Source organism: Clytia hemisphaerica, unplaced genomic scaffold (genome assembly GCF_902728285.1).
Source record: "Clytia hemisphaerica strain Z4C2 unplaced genomic scaffold, Clytia hemisphaerica genome assembly, whole genome shotgun sequence".
Classification (NCBI taxonomy): Eukaryota; Metazoa; Cnidaria; class Hydrozoa; order Leptothecata; family Clytiidae; genus Clytia; species Clytia hemisphaerica.
Genome location: NW_027104322.1, coordinates 206,792 through 232,745, shown reverse-complemented (window position 1 = coordinate 232,745; position 25,954 = coordinate 206,792). Strand labels below are relative to the sequence as shown.

The window sequence follows — 25,954 nt, the reverse complement described above, 5'->3', positions numbered from 1 at the left end:
ATAAGGTAAATATAGGCTAAAATCAGGCTTTTTGGAGCAAAATAAGGGGACTTCTTTTTGCCAACTGAAAATATTCTTAAAAATTAATAAACGGGGGGGGTCCTTATAAGGTCCGGCGGGGTTGGAAAATTTTCGAAAAATTAACAAGCGGGGGGGCCGTTTTATTTGGCACCTAAGAGTAGCCATGAAAACTGCACTGGAGTTGCAGACAACTTCTTCACATCCAGATCAGTGGGTCAAACAATTTTAAATAAAAAAGACACATTGTCATCATGGCTAAGATCTAAAGGCAATGAGTACATAAAGTATCCACGTATAGACGTTTAGCCATGAAAACTACACTAGAGTTGCAGACAAGTTATTCACGTCCAGACAAGTATGTGGTCAAACAATTTAAACCAAAATCACGCTGTCTTCATGTCTAAGATTATTCAAGGCGGTGATTACATAAAGTATCCACATATATGAAAACTAGCCTTGAAAGGTACACTGGAATATTGGGTGGGTCGCCAAACATTTTAAACCAAAGTCTCGTAGTATTTATGGCTAAGATCACGTCTTTACCAGCGTGTGTTCAAACAATTTAAACCAAAAACAAATCACGTTGTCTTAATGGCTAAGATCATACAAGGCGATGATTACATAAAGTATCCACGTATAGACGCTTAGCCATGAAAACTACACTGGAGTTGCAGACAACTCATTCACGTCCAGACCAGTGGGTGGTCAAACAATTTAAAACAAAAGAAATCACGTTGTCTTCATGGCTAAGATCATACAAGGCGATGATTACATAAAGTATCCACGTATAGACGCTTAGCCAAGAAAACTGCACTGGAATTGCAGACAACTGACTTACATTCAGACAAGTGTGTGGTCAAAAAATTCAAACAAAAAAAATCACGTTGTCTTCATGGCTAAGATCATACAAGGCGGTGATTACATAAAATACCAAGCCTGAACGCTTTTAGCAATGAATACTACATTGGAGTCGCAGACAACTTCTTCACGACCAGACCAGTGGGTGGTCAAACAATTTAAACAAAGTCACGATGTCATCATGGCTAAGATTATACAAGCCCGCGATTACATAAAATGCCAAGCCTGGACGCTTAGCCATGAAAAGTTTGTTGAAGAGTGTCTAAGATGAAGATATTTTCCTCATGTGTAATACTGAATTTATATCTGGTTACACAATGTCAAGTTGTCTTTATAGCTTAGCATCATACAGCCTGGGTTATATAAAATATCCTAGCCTGGATGCTTAGCCATGAAAACTAAGTCGTGATTACAGTCAGGTTTTGTGGATTAAGGCTAAAATTCATTTGACTCTAAAGACTTGAATTTACAACGCAACAACAGTTTCCGATCGGTTAAAGGTAGCCTAGTTAACTAAGCCCGTATTCACAAGGCTAAGACACATGGCTAATGGCAATATTGCGTTTTCGGCGCTTTAAAGATTCTTATATTTACGGATTTTAAGTTTGCCTTGGAATACTAGTTATTCATTCACAACTTCCCATCAGATTTATCACAGTGACTGAATTAAACTAGCTTAGATTTCTAGGCTAGGTTAAATGTTGGTTGTGTGTAAAAATGTTACTTAATCCCTGGTGAGATGTCATTGTTTTTCAAAATGGTAGGCAGATCGGTGTGAAATAAAGAATATGCATTGTAGCTAGAAAAACCAACTCTTCATCTTACTTCACGAGTTCAGCATTTCTAGCAACGAAGTCTTCTTTTGTTAACAAAATACACGTTATTTATAAGAAAAAACTATATAAGAACATAAGACTTCGATGCCCGAAATGTTAAGAACAAATTAAGAACATTTTAAGGCTTTGTAGACTCTAAAACGGCCAATTTCTTAAGTAAATTGACAGAATTACTCACAAAATGGTAAACATAAGAACATGTTAAGAACATTTTTAGGCTTGAAACTCAAGAAATTAAGAACATCCGAAGGCTCCAAAAGTTTTGGATTTTCTTATAAATAAAACGTGTATGTAGTGATTGTTGGCCGCAATAAACTTTTCGAAAACACGACTTACAATAATTTCATTACAGAAATATCACAAAACTCCGAGCTCCACAAATTAATTAAAATCCTTACCAGATTACAATAAGCAAGATCATAGATACACTCGCAAAATAAATACTTACTTTCAGTAAAAGGAAATGAGCCAAACACTTTAAGCAGCGTGATGTTTATGAAGTGTGAATGTGCGAATAAGAAAAACTAATTTTTTGGATTAAAAAAGTATTTGACGTCACAACAAATCCTCGAAATTGACGTCAGTTAATAATATCTGTGTGTGTCAAAACTCGGGAATATAGCACACAAAACTACTTGCAAGACAGACTTTAGCTTTATCGAAAAAAATTTTCAGCTTTTTAGCTAAAAACAACTTTTGAAGCAAGCTATTCTTAGGGTTGCAGTAGCTTATAAATTATTGAACTTTCATGGCAAAAGTATCATGCGCACAAATATCTTGCCATGAGTGACTTGAGCTATGCTGAGAATTGTATTTTCTTGAAGAGGCCAGCTTTCTTTTCTATTTGATCACAAACTACGAATAAGTTTATTGGAGCAAATGGCTGCTTATGCAACAAAAGCCCTTCCATTTTCATTTTCCATTAACATGAGCATAATCATAGTAAAATGCAGTGTTCTTTGGGGTCATGACCAGGATGAAGTAGGAACTCAAATGAATGAAAATAATTCTTCAAATCTGGTCACGAGAACCCAATTTCTTAAGGAGGCCCGCTTTCTTTTCTTTTCGGTCACAAACTACAGGAGCAATCGTAGTTTACGTATAGTCAGTCCATGGTGCCGATAGGGCACTCATTAAAAGCGTCCATACCTTAATTAATGACCTTATGCTGAACCTAAATGTTCTCAATTTCTAGCAATTTAGGGGTCAAAGTAGTAAAAATTGGGTATAATGTCTAAATTACTTCAATTGCATCCTATAAATAAGAACAGGATAAGAACAATTTGAGGCTCAAAGTGCCAGAAAATAAGAAACAGCCGAGCCTCAGAAAAATTTCACTGGTTCTTAAAAAAAAGTGTAATACTTTTACGTTAAAAATTACTAGTCCCAAAAAGAAAGTGTTTTTCTTAACGACAAAACTATTATTGAACAATTCGAAAGAAAACCTCACCAAAAACAAAAACAGCACTTCAAAAACTTGCAAGAAGTCTATTAAACTTACACAATTTCAGTTGATGTTCAAGATGAGCTCAATATGATAGTGGCTGCAAGAAAGCTTGAGATGAGTGAGCGAATTTGTTAAGTCGTTAAATTTCTTTTTGTTAAAAAATATTTGACGTCACATAAAATTTTTGACATCATACTTTCTTTCTCCCTTTATTTTAGAATTCGAGAAACCGAAGTATAACTAATGTTCTGAAAGCAGACTATTGCAAATACTTATTAGCATAGCCTATACCAAAATCATTTTTCAAAAAGCAAGGAGAAAAAAAACCCTTAACAAAAGGGCGATACAGCGTAGAGCCATCGTGGCTGGTTGAAGAAGCATGCTTCTTGAAATGAATGTGCTTTTCCCATCTAGCCAGGAGAACTCTGCTTTCTTTCAAACCTTTCCTCTATATTGTCTCTCAACCCCCAAAATATATTTTAATGATGAGTGATGCACCTTCAGAGAGCTATCGTGGCTAAGACTCAAAAAGGAGCCCTTTCATTAAACGGATGGGCGTTTTTCAATCTAGCCAGGAGAACTCAGCTGTGTTTTGCTGAAATATTTCTAATTTCTATTTCAAAAACAATTAAAAGTAAGAGCAAAAATTCGTTTAAAAAAAATAAGCCTCTTTACGCCTCTATGCTTTGCCAGAAGATACCTAATATCTTAAAACCATCATGGCAAAACTCAAAACATGGCAGAAACCAAATGATAAGAATGATAACTTAATACTTTGAAAACAGACTGTTGCAACTACTTATCAGCCTAGCCTGTACCAAAATCTTTTTTCAAAAAGCAAAGAGAAAAAACCTCAACAAAAGGTCTTAAGTCATAGAGTCCTCGTGGCTTAATAAAAAAGGATGCAATTCATTAAAAATAATACGCCTCTTTCATACTAGCTAAGAGAACCCATTTTTTACTTTTTTTAAGGACACTCCTAATTGTGTTTTATCTGGTACCAGATGTGGAAATATGCTACGACACGCTTTGCTCTAAAGGTCGGGCATATTTTAACATCTGGAAGGTTTGCATTACGGGATTTGACTTGACCGCGTTTAAACATTTTGTGAGGAGTTTGGAAACGATCAACATAACAAGTTAGCATCTAATTCCTATCGGATGCGAGTGCTAAGCAGAAAATAATAACAAATCTGATTCGCATCAGATTTGTTATATTCTCTAGGCTAGCACCATATTCGATATTAGCACCATATTCGATATGGTTCGGAATCATATTCATGTACTAGTAAACAAACATAAACAGTCCCTAATTTAGCTTCATTTACATGAAAATACAACTTAAAACATGAATTTATTGCTTTTTCCTACTTACCTAGACATACTCGATAAATATTACACTAACCTTCATAGTTTTCAGGACCTCAAAAGTGAGTTTTCAATGTGCTCTGTAAAATTACAAAATTGGGCTGTTCTGTTGGTACACAAAAAGTGAGGTTAATCGTTAGTAAGATACAAACTACCTATACAGAAGTCTGTAGATCTTTCTGAAGACAAAATCATCTGTTTTGTACACATATTTGTACTGCTGCTAGAGACTTTGACTGACTTTGACTGTTGTCGGTCAGTCTGTTGTATTCAGTTGTCTGGCGGTCAACAGTCGTTTTGATAGGACCGCACAAGATTATACCAACATGAAAACTTACTGAAAAAGCATAAGGAACATACCTGTTACTGTTTCTTTATGATTTTGAGTTTGGATTTGAGAAAAATCAGTAAAAATCAGTCCACCAAAACAAACAAAAAATAATCAACATTTGTGTGCAAAAAACAATCTTTAAAAGGTTGGTGCATTTACAGAAATTACACTGAATACTAAAAGTAATACTAAAAAAGTATAAAGACATTTATATTGTAAAAAAAATCCACCAAAATAAACCAAAAACAACCAAAATCTAACAAAAGTTCTTCACTACTTGCCCCTCTTGAATCCGAAATTTGCTTTGTCATTGAAGCGCCAAAGCTGTAAATAAAATTAGTTTTTGACAGTCGGCGCAGCAGACATTTTCATGCTAAATTTTGTTCAGTCGGGACGAACAAAATTCTTGACCAAGCGAAGATATAGCCATTGAACCCGACTGTTGTCGGCACATCAAAGGGCCACTACTAAACCTCTCCGATGGTATATTGGTCCGCTCCCTTTAGAGCTTTAGCGTGGGCGGCCGCCAATACGCCATCGGAATATCAGATAAAATTGTGTTATGCTTAAAGTCATCTGGCTGTTACATCATTGAACCTTGGTGGCTCAACTTCGAGAAAGACTTTCCCATGGAAAGAAACCATCTCTTCAGATTTTAGCCAAGAAAACTCAATTAAGGCTTCCATGTCTTTTAGAATCTCTTCCTGGACTAGAGAAAGATTTTAATTTTTTTTCAAATGAAAAGAAACCGTCTCTTCCTGGAATAGTAAAATATTTTGAGTTTTTTAAAATCTGTATGCGTAACGTTTAAGGCTCTTCCAATCTAGCCAGTGGATCTCAACTATGCTTTGCCCGAAGATAACTCAACTTAAGCTTCCCTGTCTTTTAGAATCTCTTCCTGGACTAAAAAAACGATTTCACGAAAAAGAATATGCCTCTTCCATGAAGCCAAGAGAACTTGTTTCCTTTTTGGACCTACCTCCGGGTACCCCGGTGGAAGTTCTATAAATTAACCCATGTCCGTCCGTTCGTTCGTCCGTCCGTCTGTTACCAGCTTTTCTCAGGCTCATTAGTTTTTTCTGATTTTTTGCACAATGATGCAAAATGGCAATGCCCAGAACGTGACGGAGCCCGATTTTTGAGAAAAAATTTATTTGGGCAAATTTGGGCCAAAAACTACCTAAAAATAGGGTTTTTTGGACTTTGTGCAAAATCCTGTCATTACTTTTTTCTGATTTTTTGTACAACGATGGAGGGCAAGATTCTCTAAAGAATGGCTGAAGTGGTTTTTCCCGGAAAATTCTCATTCGCCTTAAAAAACGGATTTTCAGTATTTTGGGGAAATTCCCTTTAACCAAATAAGAAAAAAAGCTTTCCTCAATGTTGACTCATTATTTTTTTCTGATATTTTGCACAATGATGTAAAATGGCAATGCCTAAAATGTGTTGGAGCCCGATTTTTGAAAAATAATATATTTGGGCAAATTTGGGCCAAAAACTGCCTAAAAATAGGGTTTTTTGGATTTTGTGCAAAATCCTGTCATTACTTTTTTCTGATTTTTTGTACAAAGATGGAGGGCAAGATTCTATAAAGAATGGCTGAAGTGGTTTTTCCTGGAAAATTCTTATTCGCCTTAAAAGACGGATTTTCGTATTTTGGGGAAATTCCCTTCAACCAAATAGGAAAATATAGCTTTTCTCAATGTTGACTCATAATTTTTTTCTGATTTTTTGCACAATGATGCAAAATGGCAATGCCCAAACAAAATGTGACGGAGCCAGATTTTTAGGAAAATTTTTTTGGGCAAATTTGGGCCGAAAACAGCTTAAAAAATTTTTTGGGCCTGAATGGTTAAAGTGATTTTCGTATTTGGGGAAATTCCTTTTTACCATTTTACATTATTCAACACACAAGCTTTATTTTTCCATTCTGAATTTTTGTACAATTAATGTCACTTTTTTCTTATTTTCATCTGATGTTATAATCATTAGGTAGGTCCATTCAGCATGTTGCTTGTTTTAAGGACATTCATAATTGTGTTAAGCTTTTTTAAGTCATTACATCATCGAGTTCTCGTGGCTTGACTTGGAAGAAAGCTTTCTCATGAAAGAAAGCGTTTCTTCAAATTTTAGCCAAGAAAACTCAACTTAAGCTTCCCTGTCTTTTAGAATCTCTTCCTGGAATAAAAAAAGGATTTCACGAAAAAGAATACGACTCTTTCATACTAGCCAAGAGAGCTCGTCTTTTACTTTTTTTTAGGACACTCCTAATTGTGCTAGGTTTAAAGTCATTTGACCGTTACATCATTGAGCCTTGTTGGCTTAACTTCAAGAAAAATTTTTCCATGGAAAGAAACCGTTTCTTCAAATTCTAACCAAGAAAAGTCAAATTAGGCTTCTATGGTTTAAGAATCTGCTCAGAATTTCTATCCCGCATTAATTAATCAAATGTTTAGCTATGTTTTGCCGGAAGCTTCCTAATTCCTCTAATACTTCAAAAACAGTTATAAAAGATCGATATGTCAGAGTCGTCGTGGCTTAATAAAAAAGGATGCTATTCGTTAAAAAGAATACACCTCTTTCATGCTAGTCAAGAGAACTCGTTTTTTAGGGACATTCCTAATTGTGTTCAGCTTTTCAGTCATTACATCATCGAGTCTTCGTGCCTGAACTTTAAGAGGAAGCTTTCTCATGAAAGAAAGCGTTTCTTCAAATTCTAGCCAAGAAAACTCAACTTAGGCTCTCCTGTCTTTTAGAATGTTTGCTTGGAGTAAGAATGATTTCACGAAAAAGAATACATCATTGAGCCCTCGTGGCTTAACTTCGCAAAAGACTTTCTCATGAAAAGAAAGCGTTTCTTCCAATTTTAGCCAAGAAAACTCAACTTAGACTTTCTTGTCTTTTAGAATATCTTCCTGGACTAGTAAGAGATTTCAATTTTTTTAATGTATGCGTAACGATGATGTTCTTCCAATCCAAATTGATTTGAAATTAGTGAACCCTCATAGCAAAGAGACAAATCAAAATAAAAATTACCGCTATCACAAAGCCACTTGCCAGGACAATCTTGGTCTCTTTTGCGAAACGTATTTTGTAAAACACCTTTTAAAGCTAGTTTTCCTCCTCCATGGCAAAAGAATCGAGCCAAATTACGAAGAGCATCGAGCACAAAGTTTATTGCCATGAGAGAATAATTGATATCGTCGGAACTTTGTAACACAATTGACTTCATAATCTAATTTTCCATTAACTTGAACATAGTAAAATAAAGTGTTCTTTGGGATCATAACCAGAATGAAGCAGTTAGATTCAAATGAATGAAAATAATTCTTCAAATCTGATCACGATAAAACCCAATTCCTTTCTTAATCCTTCTTCACCAGAATGGAATAGATATCGATAGAAACTAACGTGACCACATTCATAAAAGAACAATGTTCAAATGTCTGCAAACGTTTATCATTACCAAAAATGCTTATGGTTATGACCCGAATGAAGCAGTTAGACTCAATTGAACAAGAAAAGACTTCCTCATATCCGGTGGTCGATAATATTATGTTTCTAGAAAAGCGCTGTTCTTCTTGACGGCTAAAGCATTATTGAAAGAAAAGAACACATTCACGTTTTTTATAAGACCAAACTTCATAAGAATATTTAGATGTTCTTATAAAAAACTTATATACAAACAAGACTATGAAAACCCATGGAGGTATAAAGAAACAGGAGAAGTATGCTATTGTAACCATGCTCGCCCTACGATTAAAAAAATTACGAGGTATGCATGCTCATAATCTCATATATCGTGCATTTTTAATGAGCTCTTTTGTTGATAGGTGAAATCTTATTGGCTAACTTAAGTGTTGGAAATAAGATGAGACGAGATTCATTGTTTCTGACATTGGTGTAAGAAAATATTTGGACTAAAAAAGGTCCTGTAAACTTTGCAATCCTTCATCAAATAACAAGATTTTTCGATCAACATTTTCTTCAAGTTGAACTCTATTGCTTAATACTTTCCTCCAAAATTCTCCAGCGACTTTTTGTCTACAAGTTGGGTCTGAAATTGTGTGTGCTTATAAAGAACTTTTCATTTTCTGGCTAGAGAAAATATTTTTTCAAAGCAAAATTTAATGGATGCCAAAATTGAACGCAAACTTATTTCGTGGAGCTAAATTTTATTTTATTCTCGTATATTAGAAGGCTAGAAATCTTCGATGCTGATAGTAAGAATGTTCAGAACAGACTTGAGTTCTACTAAAAAGTCGTATTTCGTCGGGCGAGCCTAGAATTTCTTTTGATTTATTACATAAAAGAAATCAAAAGACTTTAACGACCAATTACCGACAAATTCATCTCCTGTCTTTCTTTATACCTCTATGGAAAACCTAACCAAAACCTACAACAGCGATTCCAATATTGTCATAATTCTAAGCGAGTCTAATCTTGCACGATTTCTGTTGATGTTCAATATAAATTTAAGATAGTTGGCTGAAAATTGTTTTGATTTCTTTTCGTTAAAAAATATTTGACGTCACGTAAATTTTGACATCATACATTCATTCTCCTTTTTAGATTTCGAGAAACCAAATGATAAGAATGATAACTCGATACTTTGAAAACAGACTGTTGCAAATACTTATCAGCCTACCTGTACCAAAATCTTTTTTCAAAAAGCAAGGAGAAAAAATCTCAACAAAAGGTCTTAAGTCATAGAGTCGTCGTGGCTTAATAAAAAAGGATGCAATTCATTAAAAATAATACGCCTCTTCCCATGCTAGCTAAGAGAACTTGTATTTTACTTTCTTTAAGGACATTCCTAATCGTGTTAGGCATAAAGTCATTTGGCCTATACATCATCGAGCCTTCATGGCTCAACTTCGAGAAAGGCTTTCCCTTGAAAAGAAACCGTTTCTTCAAATTTTAGCCAAGAAAACTCAATTTAGGCTTCCATGTCTTTTAGAATCTCTTCCTGGACTAGAGAAAGATCTTAATTTTTTTTCTAATGCAAAGCAACCGTCTCTTGCTGGAGTAATAAAATATTTTGTGATTTTTTAAATCTGTATGTGTAACGATTAAGGGTCTTTCAATCTAGCCAGTGGATCTCAACTATGCTTTGCCCGAAAATAACTCAAATTAAGCTTCCCTGTCTTTTAGAATCTCTTCCTGGACTAAAAAAAAACGATTTCACGAAAAAGAATACGCCTCTTTCATACTAGCCAAGAGAACTCGTTTTTTAGGGACATTCCTAATTGCGTTAGGCTTAAAGTCATTTGGCCTAAACATCATTGAGCCCTCTCGTGGCTGAACTTTGACAATCAATGTCCCATAAAAACAAACCATTTCTTCAAATTCTAGCCAAGAAAAGTCAACTCAAGCTTTAATGCTATTGGAATCTGTTTGGAAACTTTGAACTTATTTTTTAATATTTGACTTACACACTCGAAAGAATTCTCTCAGTCCTGAGTAGTTTCCATTCAAAAGATTAGCTCGACTTAGAGAGATTGATTTTGGATAAGCCAGATGCAAAGAAAAATCGTACCTATGATTCTAGCATTTAATGCAAAAAGACCTCGTAGCAGTAAATTCATTTATAGAGACCTCGTCGAAAGTTCCCAGATGCCTGTGCACTTAATGCATGGACGCCTTTGAGAATCCAGCGACGAGACCTTCCTTGAAAACTTGTTTCTTTTGCATTGTCTCAACCCTTCAGTGAAACATCGTAGAAATAGCTAGAACAATATATTCAAAGCAAAGAGAATTCGTAGCGACGGTTCTAAAGTTTCACCATTGCATTTAAGGGCTCTGACCATAGTCGGAAAATTGATTTTAGTATCTGAAAACAAAAGTTTTAGGTTCTTTAACACTTTCAACAAAGAATTACCTTTATAAATTGCTTTTTAATCAAATCCCTTCAGAGTAATTAAGAATTTAATTGCAGAAATGACGTTATGAACTTTAAAAAGACGTTAATAATATGTTGCATCACCTTCTTTTATAAAAAGTGTTAAGTTTTAATGGGTAATTAACCTTTTTGTTTTAAAATTTCTTTACACTGTCCGCAAAGAATTGAACTATTTTAAATTTTGCGGAAAATTTTTGTAAAAAGATGTGTCAAAAGTTGTGACTGTTTTTTTAAGCAAAATCCAGATGGAAAATTGATGAAAAACCACTATTTTGAAGATTTCGAGACAAAGAAGCATTTACAAAAATTTTCCGCAAAAAATTTCATTGTTCGGTAAAAGATACACCATCTACTGCAAAAAAATTTTCAAAATGTTTTTTCTTCGCCGAAACTAAGCTCTTCAAAGTTGAAATACTCTTCCTCGCAAAAGTCTTCATTTTCTTCGTCATCAAATTTTTTCAATGCAACTTTTGAATTTTCAGATTCAGGAATAGTTTGTCTAAAAGAAAATGTATAACATGCCATAGTTTTGTTGGTTACATCAGTCAGAAAACACATTTTAAACACGTCAATTATGAAAAATTCACTATGGTCAGAGCCCTTAATGCATGCGTTTTTGAGAATCCGGCGACGAGACCTTCCTTAGAAGTTTGTTACTTTTTGCGTTTTCTACACACTATAGAGAAAATTCTACATCAAAGCATTCTAGCAAAGATACAGATAGAACAAAATATTCAAGATAGAGACCTCGTCGAAGGTTCCCAGATGCCTGTGCACTTAATGCATGGACGCCTTTGAAGATCCAGCGACGGGACTTCCATGGGAACTTTGTACTTTGCATTGTCTAAAACCCATAAAGTGAAACATCGCAGAAAAAACGGGGAACAATATGTTCAAAGCAAAGAGAATTCGTAGCGACGACTCTCAAAATCCACAATTACATTTAATGCATGCGTTTTTGAGAATCAGGCGACGAGACCTTCCTTAGAAACTTATTACTTTTTCATTAACTCTACCCTTCGGTGAAACATCGCACAATATACTCAAGACAAAGAAAAATCGTAGCTATGATTCTAGCTCCTCATTGCATTTAATGCATGGACCAGAGCGACAAAACCTTCCTTGGGAACTTGTTACTTTTTCATTAACACTACCCTTCAGTGAAACATCGCACAATATACTCAAGACAAAGAAAAATCGTAGCTATGATTCTAGCTCCTCGTTGCATTTAATACATGGACCAGAGCGACAAAACCTTCCTTGGAAACTTGTTACTTTTTCATTAACACTACCCTTCAGTGAAACATCGTGTGATATGTCAAGACAAAAAGAAATCATCTCTATCTCTTCCTAATCCCATTTAATGCATGGATCTTTGTGAATCCAAGCGACGAGACCTTCCTTGGAAACTTACTTTTTTCGTTGTCTAAACCCTATAGAGAAACACCGGAGATAAGCTGAAACAATATGCTCAAAACAAAGAGAAATCGACGGGTCCGACTCCAAATGTATTTAATATGTATTATATAATTGGAATCTCTATTATTCACTGTATTTTGATAACAGATAATAATGCCAAGAGAAGCGGGTAAGTAGTCAATGTCAAAAGCCTGAAGAACTTAAATTGAACTTTATTGATGCTACTCGGCAAACTTTGTTCATTTTGAACGACTAAAATGTTTACTGCAAGAGAATAATTACCTGAAAATTTTTGAATACAAGACCAACGAACCAAATATTTCTATACCCGTTATTTTTTTTAAGAAACACACTTTTAAGAAACATGAATCTCAGAATGCCTAAAAACTAAGAAACATCTAAGAAACATGCTGAGGCTGAGAATGAGAAAAAAACATTTTTTAATTCGGTTTTTTAAAGAATCTTCCAATCCAGCCTTCCATGAGACTGATTATGTCAAAAAGTTTAGAAACATGTAAGCAACATTCAAGGCTCAAAAGGCCGATTTCTTAAGAACATTGAGGCTGCTTGGTAAAACTAGTTTCTTAAAAAAAAACGTGTATCCTTTTCTATTTCTGCCTGTCTAAAAGTTGTAAGTTAGCTCACGATTGGCTACAAGAAAGTTGTGAATTCTAATCATTGTTTTTGTTAAAAAATATTTGACGTCAAGTAAATCTATGATGTCGTATTATTTAACGGTAAAATCAGAAAACCACCATGGCAAATATTTGGTCAAGGCGTTACATACATAAAGTACCAGCTTCACAAAGTGAAAATTTCCCTCCCTCATATCCAAGACAACTCTTTACAGAAAAGCATTTTCAGTTTATGTCAAAAACTCTCTTTCATTATCATTTGAAAGTTAAATCTAGAAAACCACCATGGCAAAATGTTGATCCAGCTGTACATACATAGAGCATCAGCATGGCCAAATATTTGCCATGGCGGACTTCGTTCAATATTTTTCGTGACATTCTTGTCAATTTGGCAACAAGCGATATCAAATGATAGACTCACTTAAAATATATAAGCCTTTCCCTCCCTCATATCCAAGACAACTCTTTACAGAAAGGCATTTTTAATTATTGTCAAAAACTCTCTTTCATTATCTTTTGAAAGTTAAAATTAGAAAACCACCATGGGGAAGATTCGCCCGAGGCATACATACATAAAGCATCAGCATGGCCAAGTCTTCGCCATGGCGGTCTTTGTTTAATATCTTTGCTGACAATTAATTGATTTTGGCTTTGGGTGGATTTATTTTTGGCGATTGCCTCAGGAGTTCAGTAGAATTAGACGAAATTTCACTGAAACCTGGACAAAATTTCCGGGCTGAAATTTAACATAATTTTTTGATACCTTAAGGGAAGAAATTTTCGCGGAACATATTTTCGGGGAATTTAATTTTTCGACAAAGCCGCGAAATTATTCCGCAAAACACCAATATTCTCATGATTTAAAAAATCACTTACAAAATTGGTCTTTTTAGGGTAAAATAGGCCATATTTCAAACCATAAATCCTTTCAACCGCGAAATTAAATTCCGCGAAACTTCCGAATTTTGAGCTGTGAACCGCGAAAATTTCTTCCCTTAAGATAATATTCTTGTACAGTATCTTCAAAAAAATCATTATTCATAGAGTAATTGTTGTTCAGTATGGCTAAAATCATTGTTATAAAGGGTTATATCTTCTACAGTGACTTAGCATACCTTAGGGTGTACATGATATATTGTGGATTTGTGTGTCAGCCACGAAATATAATTTTTACAAAAAAATCTGTAGAAATCCTCGAGGAAAAAGAAAGAATTTCGGTGAAAGTGAACCACAACCGCGAAAATAAGTTCAGAGAAATAACTTCGACCTTAATAATACATGACAAAGGAATTAAATTCAAATCCTCATAAAATCTGAAGAAAATTTAATACAGTTGACGCTTGGCTATAAACAAGACTATCATTTCACCCATGCAAAAAGAAAAGTTGGTACACGATGCTTAGCCAATCTCCTTGGCAAAAATAACAACTCATATCAAAACCCTTGAAAATTGAATACAGTTGACGCTCTTTAATTCGACGTTCTACTATTCGATAGGCTGCCTTATTCGATGAAATTGAAAGTCACTGTCAAAGAGAAACTCTCATAAACGTAGCTCCCTTATTCGATAAGCTGCCTTATTCGATGAAAATACAATTCCCCTTTTAGATCGAGTTAGAGAGTGTCAACTTTAGTCTTAAAATAAAACACACATTTAAATACCATAGCATTCAAATCATGTATAAAATATCAAACTCAAAGTGAAAAATTACTGACTTTCACAGAAATGTGTTCTAGATACAAGACTCTCTAATAAAACCGCTCAGGAAGGTTTTCACTGTACAAGGTCTATACAAACCATATCGGGGTCTGGACCCCATGTTCCTAGTCTTATTTCAAATGCATTAAATAATGATAAGCATAAGCAAATTACATCGCACTGAACCAAAAATCTCTACATACTGCTGCTGTGCCCGTCTGTTTTTGTGGAGAGCAGAATTATTAAACTGAAAAGTTGTTTTTGATTGATAGTTTTTATTGAAAGCTTATGAAAATTTTGACGTCAGATTATATTTGAAATGAACATTTGCGTGATGTGACGTCAATTTTGAATTGGCATACTTTAAATCCGGCTAAATTTTCCGATGGAAAGATGGATCGAAATTTGCGTAACAAATAATTGATCCGACAATTTTAGTTGCAACACCCCTTCAGGCCAAAGGAGAAATTACTCCCCCGCTTACCGTTCCCATCGCAGGAGTTTGTGTATGTGTGTTTTTCAGCGATGGAAACGATAATTTGTCTAGATCCTGATCTATTGAGGACGACGGGAAACAAGCACTTTTGGCGTCCGCGATTTTATGGTTATTGATATTCTCAATTATACGGGTTGTTCCAAATCGCTTCAGTCACTTCGTGGTCCTCTAAAGTCAAAATACATAAATTTGCTAATGTTTCATGCTTAAACTCGCTATTGCATAGAGAAAAATCTCGAGTCGAGTCAAATAAAATCAAAATATCACTTCTTTTTCATAGGAGTATCAATCATTCACAGATTTACAATTCAGCAAGAACAAGACAGTGCATGATATACAATGGCATCCACACATAAAAGGTACGTCAACTTAGGCTACGGGCATTCAATAGCGGATTCGTGCTCCTATATACTACCCGCGGTTTTGCAGAGTTCTGCGATTCATACTAGCGTTAGCTTTCATTTTTAATGACATCATTGGCATCCACTGATCTCTAACTACTTGACTGGATCGGGCTCACCTTGAAAGGAAGTATGTCTAGTTTTAGGACTGACAAGTTTTGTTTTCAATTCTAGTCTTCAACAACGCGATCCGCAATATTTTGAAATTCGAACGTTAGAAAATTTAAGGTTGATTAAAAAACAACATGGCGGGTTAGTCGACTTCAGATCTGGACACACACTTAAACGGGAAATCTGTGAGCAGTTAGCTTATCTAGTGTGTGAAGGAATATGATATCTGTGATGTCATCACTGTACAATTTGACAGCAGTCCGTAAAATATACGGACGTATTGAAACCCACTTTGTGTTTACCGGATGGTTGTAAGATCTACTGAATAGACTAAGTTAACATTTTCAAAAAAATCTTCTTACATAAACCTGATAAAAAACCTGTATTCTATTTTACTCGAGACTTTTTCCGTCGTCGAAATAGTTTTAGATACTTTACAAATTATTTGCCTTCTTGGTATTTTTGCAGTTATGATAGCAGTATGAAGCACGTTTCTCTTGTCAGTTAAAACTAAAAGATTTGACATACAGTTGACGCTCTCTAATTCGAGGTTCTAATATTCGATACACTCCAGTATTCGATAATATTGAAAATTACCGTCAACAAGAAACTCCCATAAACGGCGCTCTAATATTAGATACAATCCTTTATTCGGCAAAAATTGAATTAGAGAGTGTCAACTGTTCAACTGTTCGGAACTTTCTTACTTTTATAACATGATTTTATGAAAAAAAAATTGTCTATATAAATAATTTCACAGGTGTGATTGCAGTATCTTGTACGGAGCACATGTCGTTTTACGAGAGGATCGATAAAACAACACGAGCTTCTCAATCACCTTCGTTAATCCTTATTTGTCTATATATTTTCACAGGTGTGATTGCAGTATCCTGTACGGAGCATATGTCATTTTACGAGAGGATCGATAAAACAACACGAGCTTCCCAATCACCTTCGTTAATCCTTATTTGGAGTTTTGCTGACCCTATACATCCCTTGGTAAGCAGTTGTAAAAAATTCTTTCGTCTCAGACAGATTATTTTCTCAAAGAAGTATATAAAGAGGCTTTCATGTCTCTAAATTCTCCAAAATTTCAAGAACAGTGTGTGCTAATTTGCTGTGTAAAATCCATTTTCGTCTCAGAAAAGAAACCTTTGGCCGATGGGTAAGATCTGATATATTGATTGATTAATTTTGAGACTGAACTGTTTCGTCTTTTGAGGATTTCAGATGTTAATCAAATTTTATAAATTTAATAATCTGCAATAGACTGTAACACACCGAGTAGTAGCTGGGAATGAATACCATACACTTACTGAGTATTTTCTGATGGGATTTTTGCTTATGTGGTGTAAGTTTGAATAGAGAGTATGGATCTTCAGTAGACTAATCGAGTAGTGACACTGCTCTGAAAACTCAAATCAAATTTCCAGGGTTAGTAAAGCTTAGCCATCTTGACAAATAGTATTTCCTTTTGTTTTCAGTTACTACTGGAAGCGCCAGACGATATTTTGTGTTTCAAATTCAATCCATCTGATCCAAACATCGTTTGCGCTGGATGCTTCAATGGACAGGTCGGTTTGAGGGACATAAAAGTACTGACGAAATTTGTAAACAAACTGTATACAGCAGAATACAATACTAAAACAAATGTCGCATGTCAAAATAAAAAAATAAAACAAATGTGGCTAATTTTGATCGTTCAATTGTTTTACAAGTTTGTTTTGGACTATCTGTTTATATCCCTTTAAGCGTGTTGCTTTTCATGTTTTTATGCTTTATCTTTACAAATAGTCCAGTGGTGAAATTTTCTTTTTTTCTTTCAACCTTTTCAAACAGTACCAAAAAGGTTTTTATTTAATTTTTTTATGATATGGCCCTTGGGAATTCAAAACCAGATTTTGCTATGCTTTATTCAGCATTGAAGGGCACCTTATTTTGGCCTAGTGAGCCCTTGGAAAGTCCTCAGTTTTTTATTGACAGAAACAGATTGTACCATCTAACAGAGTTTGAAGAGCAGATCTCCAAAATGTGCGTTTGTCTTATTTGGTCGACTAAGTTCCCTAAATATTAACTTAAATATTAAAATGCTGCATCAGCAATTTTTAGAAATTTTGCTTAGAAGAACTTTCCCAACCAGGAGACAATCAACCTTAAAATATAAACATCTTTAGCTTCTAATTCATGATATACGCCTTTGTAATGTCTTCTGATGTTACATCACGGACCCAACACCTGAATGGTTGTAAATAACGTAAAATCAGCCAATACGTCACTTTCAACCAATCAACTGTTGGGTCCTTGGAAGAGAGTGCAATGGTGCATATTATGAATAGGGTTATATAGACAAAGGCTATATAGAAAAAGGCTAATCTGTGCTACTATTTCATTGATATGTCTACAGATTGTGCTGTGGGACATCAAAAATTACAATGATTTATTGGTCAACCATAAAACACACGGACAAGGAAGTAACCCCAACCAAAATATGTCAAATCTGGTAATAACCTTTTATGTTTTAAGTGGCTGGCTCCGAAAAATCCTTGAGCTTTTAGACAGCTCAAGAATTGTTTCCACGAAGGGAACATAACAAGAACAGTACCAAAGAGGAACAGGAAAATTGGATAGATAATTGAATCCATGTCGTTGATCTTTTTATGTTCTATTTTCGCACGCAAGATTCAATTCGTGGTGAACCCAGTACATACACAGTATAATCACTTTTTAAAATAAGAAAAAAAACTTAATTTGAGAGAAATTCACTTGAAATAAGTTAAATTCCCTGAGGGAAGATTCTTAGAGTTTTCCACTAAGTGCACTTTTAAGTGGTTCACACATTGAGATTAAAGCCCGAAGGACTAGAGTAGAATCTCTAAGCTATATCCCAGGCAAGAAAAAGTGAAGCCACTTAGCTCCATCCAAAACGCGCCTAGAACGTATCTAGCGGCTGCTTTGTTTTAGAGGACTGCATTTTTTGAAATCTAGCGATAGATTTTAGTTTCAATCCGACGTTTGTGTAAAAACCACGTGCGGGCGTTCTGGAAGGAGTGTCGAGTCTAGCCCTTTGGGCTTGGAAGTCAATGGGTTCACTCAAGGTAAGTGGTAGTTATGCATAGGATTACACACTCAATATAAGTATTTCTTTCTTAGTCTCATTCTTAGTTCATAAACTCCCTCTATATAGTCAAAAGACTTGAAAAAGATATTTCAATTTGCCACTCCAGATTTCGTCCTATTAAGAGTATTTTATAGAAGATAAGGTGCATCATGAAATTTATTGAAGATATTGTTTGAAGTTACTATCCTGATTTTCCTGAATGGAATTAACATAAATTTCCGTTTTTACATGTTAAGACCTCATGATGAATTTATTTCCTCTCATACTCTGCAGCCATCTTTCTACAATACGAATACAACGGAATTATCACCGAAAGTTCGTTATTGTGCAGTTTCCAGTATCGAAAATTCACATCGTATGCCCATCACTGACATACAATGGATTCCTGACCATATTGAGGTAAAGTTTTGATAAGCAGTAGACTCTTGCTTATTTGAATCTCTCCATAATTCGAAAAAACAATAATATTCCCCGTTCGAGTTCGAATTAGTGAGAGTCAACTATAATTCTCCTTTGTGAATATTAGGGATACATACACTACACACTATGATATATAGTCAATCGATTGGTGTGTGTTGTCAATGTTTTCCATAATGTTGTAGTTATAATATATTCTAAATATGCTGTTTAGGGGGGGGGGTGGTTAAATAAACCATTGTGGGCGAAATGGTTTTTGCCCCCCTTATTCTGATTGGCACGCCGGTGGCCATGATTGGGTAATCTGATCTAGACGGTAAGTTACTGGGAGCTGAGAGTAGGTGTAGCGCTCCACCTCAGCATTTAACCTCCTAGGTCTAGCGCAAATAGAAAAAAGGATAGACAGCCACAGGATAAATATGCTTGCTTTACTTACATTTACAGATTGGCCGCATGGGAGTCGTTTTAGAAAACCGATTGCGTTATTGTTCTCAAATTATGACGGCATCGTCTGACGGGTAAGTTTTTTGACGTGGACGCTCTCAAATTCGATTTTCAAGGGGAATCGGATATTATCGAATGAGGGAGCGTATTGAATAGTAGAGCGTATTGAATAGTAGAGCGTCGTTGACGACAGTTTCTTGTTGACGGTGATTTTCAATATTATCGAATAGAAGAACTTCGAATTAGACAGTGTCAACTGTATAATAGTTATCGCACAAGTAGTGACAGTGCTAGATGCAAGCATATTGATATGGTAAGAAGAATTATTGTGCTGTAAAAACATCAAAGTATATGGGTTTATTTTTATTTAGACATGTTTTGTTTTGGGACACGCGTGCGTCTAAATCAGGCGTCGCTCGAACACCAATGCCAGAAAACACGTCTTCCAATCGAGTAACGACTTTCCAACATCTTGATTTGTCATGGAAACCACTTTTAAAGGTGAGAAAATCATTTTTTGTTTTTGCTGATAGATTTCTAGGCTGGGATATATTCTTGCAAAGTTTCACGTTTTTCCGACTCTTTAGATTTAAGAGGGGTATATAACATCTTGAAAGAGAAACGTGTAGGGTTGTCAAGAAATTGCAATTTTTGTCAAATTACGCTCAGAGCATTCGTTCTTTCGGACACTATTGAGGAGCAAGCTCATGCTAATCTGCTCATCTGCTGATTTTACTTGAAACTTTTATTTTTTGTCACTCTGGTGACAACAGCGAGTGCAGTGCAGCGCAGCGCAGTTGTTGAATTCTCACTCAAATTTAAAAGAAGTGAGCTGATTTTTGCTGAAGAAGATAAAGGAAGCTGCGCTCGTTATACTCATTTACCTGAGCTCTACTGACGAGTCTTTGCAAGGATGAAACAAATGTCTGCGGGTAGCAGTGACTTCAGATCTATCTATGAACATTCCAATTCTAGGTGACCGCCCATCGATTGCGTGGCTCAGGCGAATGCAGTCCTGTCAAATTCATTATCGATGAAGTGCAAAGTTCCGCTAGACGGCCAGGTTAGTGTCTCTTATCCCTGTGATTTACTCAAGTTTTCATTGCGTGAAGTTTTAACGTTCATCTAATAGTAAATGTGCCTTCACTATTTTGCAAGGAAATTTGAACAAAATATAATTGAATCTCTGCATTCTTGTCGCGATCTTTTTAAGTGGAGCAATTATAGACAGCCGAGCCGGCTGGCCGTGGATCACTTAAAAAACAAACGAAAGACTGTCTGAAAGTCCTAGATTGCTTGGCTATCCACGTGAAAAATCGATTCTATCTATCTAGGTTCCCAATTTAATGCATACTGAGAACCAGTTTAACCCACAAATATCTTATATAAAACACTACATATTGAGCTACTCTATAATTCTCAAGCAGCTGCAGCTGAAGCAAAGTAAGTCAGCCATCTTTGCTGAAAGTAGGCCACAATAAACCACACTATTGGACATTTTTTATGACTTCAAAATTTCAAAGATCTCGCAAGCTTAATTGTGACGTCACTTCATCCAAGATGGAGAATTATTTTGTTTCAAAGTGTTTTGTATAAGATATTTGTGGTTTAACCCCGATTCCTGGTTCCCGGTTCTTTCGCCGTACGAAAAATATAATTCTCTTTGGTTCCAGATATCCCTTTAACGCAACCTGTCGAAGAAGAGGATAATAATTTCACATCCTTCAAGAAAAAAGATGAACCCAAGTCACTGGATAACATCAATTCCAAATTTTACGTTGCTACAGAGGTATTCTAAAAAAATACATTTGACTCTTTTGGCAAGTGTGTACCTTCGCCCTGGTCAGCCGTTACAATTTGAGGAGAATAGGGTACCACTACTCTGTTGAAGGAGCGTTGTTAGATATCTCAGCCATTGTAGTAGTGTGATTACATTCTCTTGAAAGCCTGCGAGTGCGTACGCACTCCCGCTCTGTTCGAGTGTAATCACCAAGCATAATGATACCTTTGTACCGCGTACATAGGATCAGCAACGCTTGGAGTAGTGCTATGAGTTCCTACTCTAGAGAGATGGAGTCCTGCTTCGAAAGGAATAGCACCCATCCCTGTAATCTGGAGATGAAATACCTATCTATCTATACCACGGACTTAGAACATAACCTTCAAGTCTATGGCTGACTTCTGAGGCAATAAAATACTGTGCCGTTAATGCAAAAAAAATTCAGTAGACAGATGCTATGGGAATTTGAGAAAGTTTTCTATTTGGTCCTTCATTGATTTCATCAAGATCTTTATTGCTTTGTTTAGGATGGTGAAGTGATTTATTTGGACTGGAAACCAACTAAAGACATCGACACTGGAAAAATTGTTTGTAAGTAAAACCAGAAGTTGATTTTTTCTTCACTTTTCATTTTCATTTTTCTTTTTTTCCAACTTTTTTTTGCTTGATAATATTCCACTCACAAATATCTTTTCAATGAGCACAAAATAACTTGATTCGAATTCTATCAAAAGTTACAGCCATTTTTGTGTCAGCTGCAAATTATTTTGAGATAGACTTTACTTAACCTTTTCCAATTATAGAAGCCTGTATAAGCTCTAGTTTAGACGGCCGGCTTTTTGCCATGTCTATTCTAATTCAACTGTAATCTGGCAGTTAAAATCTTTGCTTGAAAAAGATTGACGGAAGTTAAAAGAAGGCAACGCTACAGCCAGTAGCTTTAGCGTCATTTTACTTTAAATCTTCCATCCCTTCAACAGCAAATCGTCCAGAACATTCTTTCGATGCACACGATAGCACCATCAACACTTTACAAAAATCTCCTTTTAACAAGACTATCTTCTTGACCGTTGGTGGATGGACTTTCTCAATCTGGAAAGATGGCGTCACGGTATGTTTGAATATGTATAGTGTTGGCCTGTCAAAACCGCAGTCGATGGCGGTCCGAAGGCTCCCTTCTCTTTAGCTGTCTATTGAAGGTTTGGGGCACCACTCCTTTCCCATCACTTTTTGAAAGCATGGAGTGATTAAATCTGTCATGTTTTTTAATAAACTACTTAAACTCGCTTTTAAAACAGGATCAGAGGATTATAAACTTTTTTTTTGTTTCGTAAAATACTTCTTTCAATTTCGTAAAATGTTTCTTTATACATCGTAAAATGTTTCTTTCAGCTTCGTAAAATGTTTCTTTCAGTATCGTAAAATCTTTCTTTCAGTTTGGACCTTTGATACAATCATACCCCCACGACTGTAAACTGACAAGTGGCATGTGGAGCCCATCTCGACCTTCCGTCTTTTTCATCGGAAAAGCTGACGGAAATATTGATGTTTGGGATCTCCTTGATAAGTAAGTTCACACATTGTTCTCCTTTCCCCGTTTTCGTTCGTTCGTTCACTCTCAGTCAGCTCTCAGATAATCGATAGTACGAAAACTGTAAGGAGATAGTATCAGTATGTACATACCTAAAAATATATATCCCTTACATTATTTTTTGCTTATTTTATATTTGTCCGAAATAGTCGCCTAGCAATTTAGTTTTATCATAGGAATACCAAGTGGGTAAAAAAACGCCCCTATTTTTCGATTTTTGCCGTACAAATTTCTATCTAACAAAGACAAATGAAATTTTCAGGGAAGATTCAAAATTAAATTTTTTACATTTTGTGAAAATTATACATTTGTATGTTCATTTAAAATGACTTTATGACAATTTCGCTGATTTCCGTCAATTTTTCACTGTTCACAGATTTTGATAGTTGAATCTTCCGGTAGCAGATGATCTGGAGTTTTTACAACGTCGGCTAAAGATTTCTTCCTGTGTATTTTACCGAACCATTTCTATATTCGTGATATTATGCTGTACACCTCCACAAAATACATGTACCCTCTAGGTCCCGAAGGTCCCGAGGTCCCGAGATGAGAATTCCTGCAAAAAATAATTATATATGTATATGTATATGACCTTGGATAAATGAATATTGAAGAGGGAATAGTGTTTCTACATTTACATTACATGTCTTATTTTTGCCAAATCTTAGTCTTTTGTTTAATTTTAGGGTGAGCAAGTAAATGCTTTTCTTGCTGTTCTGTAAAATTCAAAGTATTTGTGTCTTATAAAAACCCCAGACTGACCCTCCGGTAGTATGCATTTATTATTCCCGAATGTTTTTTTCTTTTTCTTACAGGAGTCACGAACCGTTTTTAACGCAGAATGTTTCGCCTGTTCCAATAATCACTGTTTCTCCATTCCAAATGTCACGTGAGTTTGATCTCGTTAGAAATTACCTATATTTGTCGTAACCCTTTATAATTTCATCCAGAACGGGTCATTGATGGACAGAATCTGAGCTTGTTCAAATTAAAAGAAAGAGGCTTTGATTTATTATTTAGAATTTTATGTTTCATGCCGCCCGTATGGACAACAATCTTGATAAAATGTATTTATATACCATGGTAAATTAAATTTGACGAATTAGGCCAACATTTTTACCTCTGGTGATTTTTTTACGGGCGCCTTTTTAACCGGACATAAGCAAAACCCAAGGACTCCCCCTTACGGAATTCCATTAGGGAATTTATGTATTTTCACTGTGGAAGACGGTGGAGTAACTTAAACGATTTGGAAAAATCCACAGTTTGGAACTGCAAAATCGAGGATAGTTAAATGCTTATTTACCTTAGTCCTCAGTTGATCAGGATTTAGACAAATCAGAAGTTACACTCTCTGCCAAAGAAAAACACACATACATAAACGCGCCATTATATCGTTACGGACGTTAGATGAATGTTACTTTGACGTTAAATTCTGTTTTCATTCCAGCCAAACAACAATTACTAGCAGCTGGTGATGAAGTAGGAACACTACACGTCATGGAAGTTCCTTGGAATTTGCGATATGCTACTACCAATGAGGTACCAACCGCATTATTTTGATCAGATCAGATCCCGCCTGTAATTCTGCTCAGTACGAGAGGAGCCGCAGATTCAGACAATAAAACTTATCGGAGTTTTCGATTTTTCTAAAACAGTGAGGCATTGTGGGGTTGTTTCGGGAGTATTACAATAGAATTCCCTCGATGAAATCCTAAGAGATTTCTATTGTAATACCCCCGAAACAATCCCACAATACATCGCTTTTTTAGAAAAATAAAAAACTCCGATAAGTTTTATTGTCTGAATCTGCGGCTCCTCTCGTGATGAGATCTATTGGCATTTGCACTTGCTTGAAAAGGTAATAAGGGGTGTGCTATGATACAGGGGTGTTGTATTGTGATACAGGGGGTGTTATGATACAGGGGTGTGCTATGATACAGGAGTGTTGTACTGTGATACAGGGGTGTTGTATTGTGATCATGAGAGTGCTATGATAAAGGGGTGTTGTACTGTGATACAGGAGTGTTGTATGATACAGGGGTGTGCTATGACACAAGGGTGTACGTTGATACAGAGATATACTGCAATACAGGGCTGTAATATGATACAGGGGTATTGTTCTGTGATACATAGGAAGTAATAAGAACGATGGCTAATATTTTAAGTGGCTGGCCATGGAATAATGACTCAGCTTATATGCATCTGAGTCATTGTGCTCCCCACAAATCAACAACAACAGGAACGCTAACCAGTTTAGATAATAAATAATGAATTTCTAATTGAAGATATAAGTTTTGATTTTTGTTTTAAAAGATATGAGGGATTGGCATTGTTTCATCTTTAAGGGTAGTAAGTACTTTGATACATTGTGTAACATATGTATTGAAAGACCTGTCTAATTTTTATGCTTCTTTTTTTATTTAGCTCCATGCATTTGAACATTATTTGGACCGAGAAGCAAGTCGCCTTGAATTATTGGATAAAACACGTGGTCAAAACTCGCTCCCAACCTCCATCAAAGTGGATTCAAAAGCAGTGAGTCAAATAGAATGCGTCTTTCCTAGATCTTCTGTGGAAATATGTATGATGAAAAACAAGTCTAATTTCCAGATTCGTTAATCTGGGTGGGGGAGTAGAGTGGAGTGAGACATTTTTCAATTAAGTTTGGCGTTGACATATTTGGCTAACCCATAATCAGTTAAGGGGAAAATTCAGTAACAACCGATAGTATCCCGAATAAATGAAGTAGGAAAAAAATATAAGTAAAACATTGTACTGTACATTGTTAGAACGATGTTTCGACGCTTACTTGTCTTTTTTAGTAGGAAAAGACAGATAGCCGCCAAGCTAAAAGACGAAAATTTTTACATTGGTCACATAGCTGGTTTGCACATTTAAAATCTATATTATCTATGTTAGGAATGATAACCGAGTGGTGGCAAGTAAACAAACAAAACAAAAAGCATAAACGTCTAAGCATCATTGCCACAATCCAGGGGAACCGGGTTTGGGTTCCGGCACCATCCAATAAATAGTAGCGAGTTTATGTATCTGTGTTTTCTGCGACGGAGACGGTC

General features: G+C 35.6%; 1 protein-coding gene across 1 annotated transcript in view; it reads left to right on the top strand.

Annotated features, from left to right (window-relative positions):
- Nucleotides 1-25,954, top strand: part of LOC136817626 (dynein axonemal intermediate chain 3-like) — an 85,386-nt gene that overhangs the window by 58,372 nt on the left and 1,060 nt on the right. Inside the window, exons 8-22 of the mRNA XM_067073949.1 lie at nucleotides 15,293-15,371; nucleotides 16,399-16,523; nucleotides 17,009-17,098; nucleotides 17,929-18,024; nucleotides 18,916-19,041; nucleotides 19,504-19,577; nucleotides 19,875-20,004; nucleotides 20,479-20,566; nucleotides 21,177-21,292; nucleotides 21,811-21,874; nucleotides 22,264-22,394; nucleotides 22,720-22,850; nucleotides 23,690-23,763; nucleotides 24,325-24,416; nucleotides 25,302-25,412. Of these exons, the coding sequence (XP_066930050.1) occupies nucleotides 15,293-15,371; nucleotides 16,399-16,523; nucleotides 17,009-17,098; nucleotides 17,929-18,024; nucleotides 18,916-19,041; nucleotides 19,504-19,577; nucleotides 19,875-20,004; nucleotides 20,479-20,566; nucleotides 21,177-21,292; nucleotides 21,811-21,874; nucleotides 22,264-22,394; nucleotides 22,720-22,850; nucleotides 23,690-23,763; nucleotides 24,325-24,416; nucleotides 25,302-25,412 (1,527 nt within the window). The remainder of the gene's footprint in view (nucleotides 1-15,292; nucleotides 15,372-16,398; nucleotides 16,524-17,008; nucleotides 17,099-17,928; nucleotides 18,025-18,915; nucleotides 19,042-19,503; nucleotides 19,578-19,874; nucleotides 20,005-20,478; nucleotides 20,567-21,176; nucleotides 21,293-21,810; nucleotides 21,875-22,263; nucleotides 22,395-22,719; nucleotides 22,851-23,689; nucleotides 23,764-24,324; nucleotides 24,417-25,301; nucleotides 25,413-25,954) is intronic.